General features: G+C 34.3%; 2 protein-coding genes and 1 long non-coding RNA gene across 3 annotated transcripts in view; 2 read left to right on the forward strand and 1 right to left on the reverse strand.

Annotated features, from left to right (window-relative positions):
- The first annotated feature begins 800 nt into the window (after nucleotides 1-800).
- LOC106325520 lies at nucleotides 801-1,793 on the forward strand. The gene is made up of 3 exons (XR_001266925.1): nucleotides 801-906; nucleotides 1,077-1,182; nucleotides 1,426-1,793. It is a non-coding gene; the product is annotated as an uncharacterized LOC106325520 (long non-coding RNA).
- A 4,573-nt stretch (nucleotides 1,794-6,366) lies between these two features.
- Nucleotides 6,367-8,015, reverse strand: LOC106325019 (apoptosis-inducing factor 2-like; the record flags this gene model as incomplete). The annotated part of the gene is given in 4 exon segments (XM_013763038.1): nucleotides 6,367-6,833; nucleotides 6,903-7,354; nucleotides 7,453-7,709; nucleotides 7,793-8,015. Coding segments are annotated over 4 exon segments (1,104 nt in total). The 3' UTR covers nucleotides 6,367-6,560.
- Nucleotides 8,016-9,306: 1,291 nt separating this feature from the next.
- Nucleotides 9,307-12,326, forward strand: part of LOC106323294 (protein YLS9) — a 4,177-nt gene continuing 1,157 nt past the window's right edge. Inside the window, exons 1-2 of the mRNA XM_013761442.1 lie at nucleotides 9,307-9,618; nucleotides 9,835-10,021. Of these exons, the coding sequence (XP_013616896.1) occupies nucleotides 9,307-9,618; nucleotides 9,835-10,021 (499 nt within the window). The remainder of the gene's footprint in view (nucleotides 9,619-9,834; nucleotides 10,022-12,326) is intronic.

The raw sequence follows: 12,326 nt of genomic DNA on the forward strand, positions 1-12,326 counted from the left end.
TGCAATGTTTTACCAGCAGGTGGACATAGAGTGTCAAATGCAATAAAAGTAACATTTTTGTATATATTAAATATATAATATACACCAATGGCGTCACTTTGACATTAGTATATTAATATCTTTAAAAAAAGGCATCACTTTGACATTAGTATTTTAGTATATTTATATATACACCAATGGCATCACTTTAATAAATCATTTATATACAACAATTGTTTGACCAAAGAAATCACACCAATTGCCACTTTGACATTAGTTAATATATTTTATCTAAAATCAAATTCGTATAATCTCATTTTTCATCTTCAATCTTTTTAATTTTTAACTATTATATATATATATATATATATATATATATTAACAAAAATTTATATATTATCATTTTAAAACATTTAATATATAATCATTTCTAAAATAATATTTAAAAGTAATATTGATTATTAAACCTAATACTTTTGAAGCGTTGCGTCATTTTAGAATTAGTATTTTCAATATTTTTTATAATACGGTATTTAGAATATTATTTTTTATCTTTAGTTTTTTAAGTTATATCAATAAAAAAATAATTTTAATTTATTTTAAACATTTGATGTATAATCATTTTAAAATAATATTGAAAACTTAACATTTATTTTCCTCCCGCGATCTCGCGGGGGGGGTCCACATCCTAGTTAAAATAAAAGAAAAAATGTGATTAAAGCAGGAGACGTCCCTTATTTAGGAGCGCGAAGACACGGGTCTTAGCCGCCACGTGTCGCATTACTACTGGGGGAGAGGAACAGTGTCGTCTCGACCGTGAATTCTTTTTTTCTTTCTCTACTGCGAAAGGCGATTCAATGTCTCCTCCATCGTCTTCTCCACTATCATCTCCTCTCTGTTTCAAGCTTCTCTTTGGTCAAACAACAGGTAAGCTCGTATCTCTTCTCTAGATCTATAGTAATACGATGTGCGAATCAACGATTTGATGTTCCTGATGCAAAATTTTCAATCCAGAATTGAAATTTCAATTTTTTTTTTTGGTTTCTTGATTGAGAAATCAAAATGATGAATCTATGTTGTGTTGTTGTTGTTATAAGGTCCGGTGAGCAAGCGTGCACTGCTTATGTGATGTTCAAAGGATTCTTATTCTCAAGAAACTGCAGTTTTACTCACTGTATAGGACCGTGTACAACGAGAGGCAAGGTAAGAGCTGCTTGTTTGTGCTGTTTTGTATTTGTGTAACATCATGTTCGATCAAGAAAGGCTGAAACTTTTTGTTTAGCTTTTTGTTCTGGGTCGATCTTGTTCCTGTTATGCTAAAATGTTTGTTTAAAATGTACTTTGTTTCAAAGTTTGTATAAAATGTTCAAAGTTTGTTTAAAAAGGTTCAAAGTTTGTATAAATTGATCTTGTTCATGACATACTGTTTCTGATCTTGTAATGCAGGTATTGTATTCATCAGAGAGTGGACCATTGTGCTGCGGTTGGAGAGGTCACGAGAGTGGAGCTTTGTGAAAGGTGTGTGTTTCGATAAGGTGAGAGAGTATTGTAGTATTGTGTCTGTCTTGTATTCACCATTGTGCTGCTGTTGGAGAGGTCACGAGAGCTGTTGTTGTTGTCTTGTAGTCTTGATGTTGTTGTAGTCTTGTAGTCATGTGTCTGTCTTGTATTCAGGAGATAGAGGTCAGGTGTTGTAGTCTTGTGTCTGTATGTATTCACGAGAAATGTTGCTGTTGTTGTAGTCTTGTGTCACGAGGTCATGTATTTGTTGTTGTTGTTATATATCTGAAACACACTCATCTTTATATGTGTCACTTGTTATATACTTCACAAGGATAAATCACAAACACACTCATCCTCTCTATCTTTCATCTCACGTTTTCTCTCCATCCTCTCTATCTTTCATGTTTCATCTCATGTTCTCTCCCTTCTGTTTCCATATCTGAAACAATTTATATTTTATAAACAAGAATCTAAAACAAATCTTGCATGGCTTCCTCTTCTCATCACAATTTGGATGGTTCAATTGATGAAACTTTTGAATCAAACATTTGAGAATTTGATCAATGATTTTTATTGTTAAAAACTTTTATTAAGAAACTACCAATAAACCAATATTATTAAGTGTCTCTTAACAAAATTTTTTATCTTAATTTTAATAGTTAAAAATTTACTAAGGTCCATTTAAGAACCACTTAAGGGTTTTACCAATAAACATGTTCTTAGCACATCATCAGTGTTGAGAGATCCACAAAAACTCTCATCTTATTTATTTAATTATTTAAAAAATAAATTAAAATTTAGACCAATAGAAAGCAGACAACAACTAAATGAGTTTCTTACTCTCACGAAAGTCTCCCCACGAAGAGCTGTTCTTCACCTTTTCTTCTTCTTTTCTATTTATTTCATTTTTATAATAGTTGAGCCGTGTCTTGTGTCTTGTCTCTCATATCATTTAATTAGACGTGATTACGTCCATTGAATATCTCTCTTAAACTGATTTACGATGGTGAATGCTCTATGTGCGAACAAGCGTGAGTTAACTCGAAAAAAACAAAACAGAGCAAGAAAACATATTGAGACAAATACATGTTTAAGATTTCTTATTATTACGTAAATGAATAAATTTATAAATTTTTAGACCCGTATTTATAGAAGCCTCAAAACCTCATTTCCTTTTTCCTATAGAAATATATACTTATTTAGAAAAAATAAATTTTCCTAAACCGATAAGGCATACCATACAAATGTTGGGTTTTTACTGGTGCACAGAGATTTAAGACACTTCGAGATACAACAAACTCCACCTTGACGAAAAATTTCTACAAAACTCATTATCCCGCCTATCTTTTCACGGAACCTCCTTTACTTATTATCATTGGACAACATGGAGTAAATCCAAACAATGCTTGAATTTCTCCGTTGCGACAGGCTTGGTCAACATGTCAACTGCAATTTCCGACGTGTGCACATTCTCCAACAAGACTTCTCCAGAAGCTGCTAACTCCCTTTTTTGTGAAACCTTATTCGAATGTGTTTCGTCTTTGCATGATATACTTGATTCTTAGTCAAACACAATGCTTAGATTTTACTGGTACATTAAGATTTAAGGCACCTCAAAATGCAATATTCTCGCAACCAGGACGCTTGTGTAAGCTACCATGGTCGTTGGACCACGAAACAAATCAATTCATAAACAGGCACAACCAAAGATATATATGCTCCTCTGCATCAGGCCTTTAACCGATAACAACTTAGGTTGTCCTCATAGGTTACCCTTTACAATAGTATCCGGAGCGACTAAGTGATATTTTGTTCTACGGTAAAAAATAATTTGATATGAATAATTAGAATATAGCAGAATAAGAAAAAGTGAGAGGAGCAGGTCGAATCTTACAGCACCACTTGAATATGTTACAAGATAATCTTTTTTTCGTCTACAAATTATTTTATTCAATATTATCTATCAAAGATAATAACATAACAATTGATATAATATATCGCGTCGAGAAAACCAAAACAAGCTTTTGAAAAACAATCTAACACACATAAAATATGATATGTCAAATACGATTACAAAAAAAAACAATGATGAAGTCCGCACTAAAATTGGTTGGATAATAACAATACATTGATATCAGGATGATCTTGTTTCGCGTTTTTTAACAATCGAAATGCTTTTCCACATCACAATGGGCTGCAGTTGCCTACACAATAAAAGTTTTCCAGATAAAGATAGATTTTTTTCTTTGATTAAAGTTGTTTCAGAAGAGATCTCTTCTGAAAAGTTTACTCTAGAGACTGTCGAACAATCTGCGATAACCATAGCAACAAAAAACAGAGATATATCTCCTATTACAATTGCCGGCGGAAAATAAAAATTTATCCGGAAACTTAGGGAAAATATCCAGAATAAAACCATAATACTAGAGAACAAAGAAGAAAAGACTATTACAGAAAATCCATTTTTCCCTGGTGGCTATATGTTACAAGATCTTAACACATAATTTTTAAAAAACTTATTACATTTTGTAGAAAAATTGAATCTATAAATGTATGCGTGAAAATACTGAATTGCAATTACAAATTAAATATCACTAATTTGCTTGGATTTTAAAATCCATGAACCAATAATCCATGGGTTTGGTGAATAGTTAATTTCAGTTCAAAATTATAATAGTTTCATATGGATATTATTCCCGGTTTAGTTTTTGTAAGGAAAGAAAATTCGAAATCGCCAGTACAAGAAAGCTGGAGCTTAGACATGTCGATTAGAGTAAAAGTTTGCATTTCGCCGCTCGAACCCTCTTAACCCTATAAATAGTCAGGCTTAGATTAAATTATAGGAGTCCAAAGATATTGGGCATTTTGGACTTAGTCTATTTGGGCTTTAACTGTTTTGGGATTAAACCCGTTTGGACAAGGATCGGTCTGAAAACCCGAAACTTATATTTTAATTTATTTAATTATTTAACAAAGGTGCTCATGTCTTAGACAAATATAGAACTAGTGCTAATATCTTAGACAAATATAGAATTCCAATAACTATAGTGACATCAAAATCTCATTTTATCATTCTTGCTCATGTATTAAACAAATAGAACTTATTTCCTACCAAGACATGTTAAAGTACTGATTGGACACGTTCTTAGTAAGAAGGATCTATGTTTTGCAATCTATATATTTTTAAAAAAATATTTATATTGATATATGTATATATATATGTCAAAATTAAATATTTTTATATTTTATATGTAACTTTCGATGACGACAAACATGTGGAAGTTAATGAAGAACATCTTGATCCTATAGTTTCTAGGGAAATCTGTTTTTTTATAGTAAAAAAATGGTAACTATGTCCCTTTAGACTAATTTATACTACTTTATATCCTATTAGACTATTTTTTTCCAAAATGGCAGTAATGCCCTTAAAATTGTAATTTTTTTAAAAAGATATATATTGAGTTCGACAAGGGGGATCGATCGATTCCACTTTACAAGTTATAGTGGATCGATCGATCCCGATCATTATTCCGAATAAAAAAAACGCGAAATATATACTGATCGACCTGGTCCATTTCACTCGATCGCCGAAGGTCGATTTACACAGATCGACCGATCTGCAAGAAAAGATCGATCGATCCCGTGCCGAGGAAAGAATCCCAAATCAATTTTTTGGTTTTGTATGATTATATCCGGATTGATTCCCACTTGATTTGAACCGACCAAGCATGATTTCAACTCTTTAAACTCGATTTCTCTGGGATGAAAGTGAATATTCTCAAATATTCTCAAATATTTGAATTTCCAAAAACAGGAATTTGAATTTCTAAAAATAGGACACGCCTCTTCAAGAATGTTCCATCGACAACAACAATAGCACCCCTTTGAATTTTAATTTCTAAAAATAGGATATTTTTCTCTGGGATGAAAGTGAATATTCTCAAATCGATTTGTCACTTTTTTTTTGTTCCTTTTTCGTTTTTTTTTTAAATCGATTTTTAAAAAAATATAAAAGTGAATATTCTCAAATATTTTGTTTCCATATTTTTAGGAACTGATTTCTTATCTGTAGAATACAACTAATATGTATAAATCAGTTTCTACAGTTTTTTAGAATTATAGTAATGTTTAGAATTTGATTTCTACATGTTTTAGATTTATAGTAAATCTGTAGAAGTCAGTTTCTACATGTTTTAGAATTAGATTAATGTGTAGATTTTGATTTCTAAGAATTTTAGAATGGTAGGTTAAGGGTGGAATGTGTATTCTACATATTTGTAGAATACTCCTATTTACGTAGATCACGTATTCTAAACATTGTAGATTCAATGAAAAAAGTAGATTTCGTTTTCTACTTCGTAGAATGTCATCTCTACTTTTTTTAGAACATAATCTGAAATTTATAATTTTAACTTTTTTATAACTGGAAAATATACCATTAAGTTCATATAGGTATTTTAACAAATGTTACTATTTTTCCAAATTTTTTTTGTTTGTAAAACTATTTATTAAAATTATTTTCATAAATATTAAAGGGTATTATAGGAAAATATGACACAAAATATAGATTAGTCTAAAAGGACATAGTTACTATTTTTTTTCTCTAAAAAACAGTTTTCCCTAGTTTCTATTGCTTAGAGTTGAAAAGATTTTGTTTTATTATATTCGCTATAACTGTTTATTTGGTTTATTAGGTAAGATATTTATTTTCGTTTTGGATTTTATAGACATATATGGATCATTATTTAAATTTAGAATTAAATTAATTTTGGTTTTAAATTTAACGAATTTAATTTTAATTTATCTTTTAAAAATTTTCAAAAATACCAAAAACTCTATAGCCTTTTAGGACCGGATCCAGACCAGCCCGATTGACACCACTAATGGAGCTCAAAATAAATTCATTATTATACAGTACCTCAAGATACACACAAATAACATAAGCAAACCAACACTCACTCCACACTAAGACAATGAGATCAACACACAGACATAAACAAACACAACCATGATTACATATGTGCACAAAAGCATCTCTATCTCTCTCAAGATGAAACCTCTGAGACACACTAGAGAACTCAACCTTGTAAAAGTTTAGGACTTAGCCCTCTTGCCTTCCTCGTTTTCCCCACAAATAAATCCTTGGACTTGATCAAACCAGGGAGGCAACCAACCACTGTCACAAACGGAAACTGAGCCACCGAGTCTCTCCTTCCTAAAGAGACAATAGCAATCTCTGACCCTGGCTTGTACGTCGACAACCTCTTCTTTTTCCCGCCAGACATCATCACTTTAATGTTCTTCACAGCCACATTAGCGTGACTCTCCGCTATATATCCTTGCTTCATCTCCTATCATTACAAAAGTCATAATAATCAAAACAAGATACTAACTATGTCTTCATGATATGATGCACTTACCGGAATATTAGTGATATCTCCAATGGCGAATACATTCTTTCGATCCTTAACCCGCAAATGCTCATCGACCATGACCCTTCCTTTACCATCCAAGCTATCTTTCAAAACAGTTCCACTCAGCCACTGAGAAGCCAGAGGCTTCCCGACACAGAGGAAATGACAATCTGCGTGTATAGTTTCTCCTCCTGAAGTACGATATGTTTTGTTTCCGTCTGAAGCTGAACTCAAATCCACGGACTGGTTCAGTATCACTTCCACTTTCTTTGATTCTAACCAGTCAAACGCTTTGTCAGCAGCCTTTTCTCCGACAAACTCGAGTAACCTTGGTCCTTTGTGCACCAACGTCACTTTCTTCTCCGGAAAGTCAACTGCTATCTCTGCAGCTAGCTCCACGCCTGACGGTCCTCCACCGACAATCAGAACTGATTGAGAAGATACGATCTTCTCATATTCTGCAACCAAAAACAAGACTAGCTGTAAAAACCTGATAAAAACAAAACCTAGCTTGTGTCTTACGTTTCTTAGAAGCATTAGGGTTTTGGATCATTACCCGCTTGGTATTGTGAGAGCTTCTCTTGTCTGGTTTTGGGAAACAAGTCGTTGTGACCTGTAGCGATCACTAAGTAATCATATCCAATCACAGCTCCGTCTTTAGTCATTACGTCACTCTCCGTGATGTTGATCGCCGGAGAAGTAACGACACGGCCTTTCTTGAAGTAGTTCTTGTGGTTGATAACTGTTCTTTCAGCAAAGGAAGGCTCCACCATGGATCTCAAGCTCGCCCATGTGATCTCAAAGTACTCCTTCCTGATTCGATCATGTTTTTTCAACAATATTATGAGCGAGTGATGATGATCTAATATTAAGATAGTGCAAAAAAAAAAGCTTACGGGTCTATGAGGGTGACGTCAGCATCGGCCTGAAGCAGTTTTGCGGCGAGGGAGCCGGCGACTCCGCCGCCGATCACCACCACCCTCTTTCCTTGTTTAGAGGTAGATACTATCCCTGCCATTTTAGCGGTTCAGGCTCCAATTAAAATCTAAACAATGAAGGTTTTGTATTTTCGAATGATCTTCTTCTTTCTTGTTCTTGGAAATGGAATTAAAGATTCAGTATATATATATATATATACAAAGAGAGTAGAAAGATTGTCAGAGAGGAAAAGGGATTTGTGATTGACGTGTTTAGTGACATTCAGATACGGATACCTCTGAAGAATCTCACTTTGGAGCTTCCTTTGTGCTTACATCATCGAATACTTCAGTGGCGGCGGACGAACGCCTTTTCAATTTTCCTTCCTGATGGAAACTTTGGGCCTTTCAGTTTAAAGTATGGCCCGGAAACATAGCTATTCATTCATATATGGGCCGATAACTAAGCTAAAGGACTTTCAATAAATTATCTGATACCTAATAGGACAATTCTCCTCGATAAATTTTGTTCACAGAAATAGAACGCGAAAAAAAAAAAGACCACAATATTTTATTTAATAGGTAAAATGATCTTAATACCCTAGATATATAAAAAAATAAAAAATTATAGTGTTAGATTATATGTTTTCAAATTCGAATTTTTTTATTTTTTTTCGCAATTTTTTTTTTTTCAAATTTTCTTTTTGTAATTCGAAAATACTTTTTGAAACTATTTTTAAAATTTTTAATATTTATTTTTTATTTTATAAAATTTTAAACCTCAATTCCAAATCTCTACTCCTTAACTCTAAACCCTAAAGTTTGGATTAGTTAACCCTAAGGGTAAATGTATATTTACCTATTTAATGAAACATTTGGGTCATTTTGATCCTTAGAGTCTATATTTGTGATAAAAAAAAATTTAGTGTTATCCTAGGATATTTTACTACCTAATATCCCCAACTTAATCCTAGAAATACATGTAATCTTTTTTTTTTTATTTATAAAATACATGTAATCACCTGTTGATAGTGAATCAATCAACATTCACATTTTACGCCATCAATAAGTTAATAGGTATCTAAATCTTCCATAAATCTTCAAAAATATTCTACAGATCGTTTATTGAGATAAATAATTAAGAAAAAATGTGATAGTAAATTTTATATCAAAGTATTTTAAATAAACATAAAAAGTAATAAACCTTAAAAATCTCCTTTTTATGGCTGCAATTCAAAAGAGGAATTATAGATATTGTTATGCGCGCGATCTAATGAATGTAAATAGGACAATTCGATCATTTAGTTATAAATATTGCCAACCAGAACAATTTAATTATGTCAAAACATATATCTCATATGGTACATCAGATCATCTGTTTCTTAATTTGTTAATATTTACATCAGAACCGAATTCAAACGAAAACACACATTGCTCCCATTTCACATAATAATAAATATCTCTCATTTCACTGAACGCACCCAAACGCTACAATGGCGGAGAAGGAGAAAAAGTGCGAGATCGACTACAGCAAATATGTGGACGCGGCGACAAGACGCATAGTATACGGATGTATAGGCCTGGTCGTTACGGTTGCGGTTGTAGTTTTCTTGGTATGGGCCATACTTCACCCACACAAAATGGATTTTGTCCTACAAGACGTTACCATTTACGAGTTCAACATCTCACAGCCAAATCTGCTAACTTCAAATCTCCAAGTCACAGTCTCTTCTCACAACCCGAACGACAAGATCGGAATATTGTACGACCGCCTAGACATCTATGCCTCGTACCGCAACCAGCAGGTATCGTTTTGCGTTTTAATGCAATTGTTTGTGTGAATGTGTTTATCCATTGACCTATTGGTTTGTGCAATGTGTATGGACCAGTAATATTTTAACGTTTATACCGCAAAACATTACACATCTTAATGTATTGTCTAAACAATATTTAAGAATCATTTTCTTAACAAATGTTTTGATAATTTTATTCACCTTTTACTTGTCCTATTGATTAATTAGGTGACTTTGGCGCATCTATTGCCGGAAACGTATCAAGGACATCTGGAGGTAACGGTGTGGTCGCCGGTTCTGACTGGTACTGCCGTGTCAGTGGAACCTTACCTGACTCCAGCACTGAACGAAGACATAAACGCCGGGATGGTGCTTTTAAACATCAAGATCGACGGTTGCGTTAAGTTTAAAGTGGGCACATCACTACAAGAAAACACGCCGAATTCCGACGGAGGTTCCGACGGACACCAATGTCGTCGGACATTTGTGACGGATTTGTGACGGATTACCGACCAAATCCAAAAAAATGAAGTCGTCGGAATTCCGTCGGCCATTTCCGACGGAATTCCGACGAAACAAGGGTCGTCGGAATATTCCGACGACTTTTCGACGACATTCCGATAAAAAATATAACCGTTGTAGTCGTCGGAAGTTCGTCGGTATATTCCGACGAATTTCCGACGACATTCCGATTAACAGTAAAGTCGTCGGAATTCCGTCGGTATTTTCCGACGAATTTCCGACGAACCATGTGAGATTGGACAATACCGACGGAATTCCGACGGACTGCTTTACATCCGTCGGAATTTCGTCGGAAAGTCGTCGGAGGTCCGTAAGCAATTTCCTATAAATACAACCCCTCCTCATTCAACTAATTCACACTTCATTCTCTCTTCATTCTCTTTAGTCATAACAATTCCGTGAAAATCATGTCTTCAGAAGTTTATTATCGTTCGTGGATGGATAAACCTCATTTGGATCCGAACACCAATTTGCTTACGGAAGAATACGTTCAAGGGATTGGAGAATTCATGAGGCTTGTTCAACAGCAACCGGATGCAAAAAGTGGTATGTTAAGATGTCCCTGCTCTTCTTGCAATAATAATAAGGTTATAAAAGAATTTGATGTTTGGACTCATTTGTATATGAAAGGGTTTTCACGTAATTATAAAGTTTTGTACTATCATATTCATAACCAGTTTCTCCATGAAGGTACCAAACTTTATAATTACGTGAAAACCCTTTCATATACAAATGAGTCCAAACATCAAATTCTTTTATAACCTTATTATTATTGCAAGAAGAGCAGGGACATCTTAACATACCACTTTTTGCATCCGGCTGCTGTTGAACAAGCCTCATGAATTCTCCAATCCCTTGAACGTATTCTTCCGTAAGCAAATTGGTGTTCGGATCCAAATGAGGTTTATCCATCCACGAACGATAATAAACTTCTGAAGACATGATTTTCACGGAATTGTTATGACTAAAGAGAATGAAGAGAGAATGAAGTGTGAATGAGTTGAATGAAGAGGGGTTATATTTATAGGAAATTGCTTACGGACCTCCGACGACTTTCCGACGAAATTCCGACGGATATAAAGAAGTCCGTCGGAATTCCGTCGGAATTGTCCAATCCCAAACGGCTATACAACGGTCATATGTATTTGTCGGCAACGGTCACATGGTTCGTCGGAATTCCGTCGGAAAATACCGACGGAATTCCGACGAACTATGTGACCGTTGCCGACAAATATATATGACCGTTGTATAGCCGTTTGAGATTGGACAATACCGACGGAATTCCGACGGACTGCTTTACATCCGTCGGAATTTCGTCGGAAAGTCGTCGGAGGTCCGTAAGCAATTTCCTATAAATACAACCCCTCCTCATTCAACTCATTCACACTTCATTCTCTCTTCATTCTCTTTAGTCATAACAATTCCGTGAAAATCATGTCTTCAGAAGTTTATTATCGTTCGTGGATGGATAAACCTCATTTGGATCCGAACACCAATTTGCTTACGGAAGAATACGTTCAAGGGATTGGAGAATTCATGAGGCTTGTTCAACAGCAACCGGATGCAAAAAGTGGTATGTTAAGATGTCCCTGCTCTTCTTGCAATAATAATAAGGTTATAAAAGAATTTGATGTTTGGACTCATTTGTATATGAAAGGGTTTTCACGTAATTATAAAGTTTGGTACCTTCATGGGGAAACTGGTTATGAATATGGTAGTACTAGCGAACCTCAGCCTGTTAGTGAACCTCAGCCTGATATTAGGTTAGAAGAATCTAGAACAGATATAGATTATGGTGTAGGTACTGAGCAGATGGTACATGATCATTATAGAGGGGAAGAACCAAACCCCGAGTCTAGGAGATTTTTTGACATGTTGGATGCAGGAAAACAACCTTTGTATCAAAATTGTAGAGATGGTCATTCAGTCTTATCATCTGCAACTAGATTAATGGGTATTAAGACAGACTATAATTTGGCTGAAGAATGTATGGATGCGATTACTGATTTTGTCAAAGGTATTCTACCTGAGGATAACCTTGCACCGGGTTCATACTACGAGGTTCAGAAACTTGTTGCAGGTCTTCAACTACCGTATGAAGTGATAGATGTATGTATTGACAACTGCATGATCTACTAGAGAGCGGATGAGACACGGAATATATGCAAATTTTGTGGGAAACCTCGTTATCAGGACAC

The sequence above is a fragment of the Brassica oleracea genome, chromosome C2, assembly GCF_000695525.1.
Source record: "Brassica oleracea var. oleracea cultivar TO1000 chromosome C2, BOL, whole genome shotgun sequence".
NCBI lineage: Eukaryota > Viridiplantae > Streptophyta > Magnoliopsida > Brassicales > Brassicaceae > Brassica > Brassica oleracea.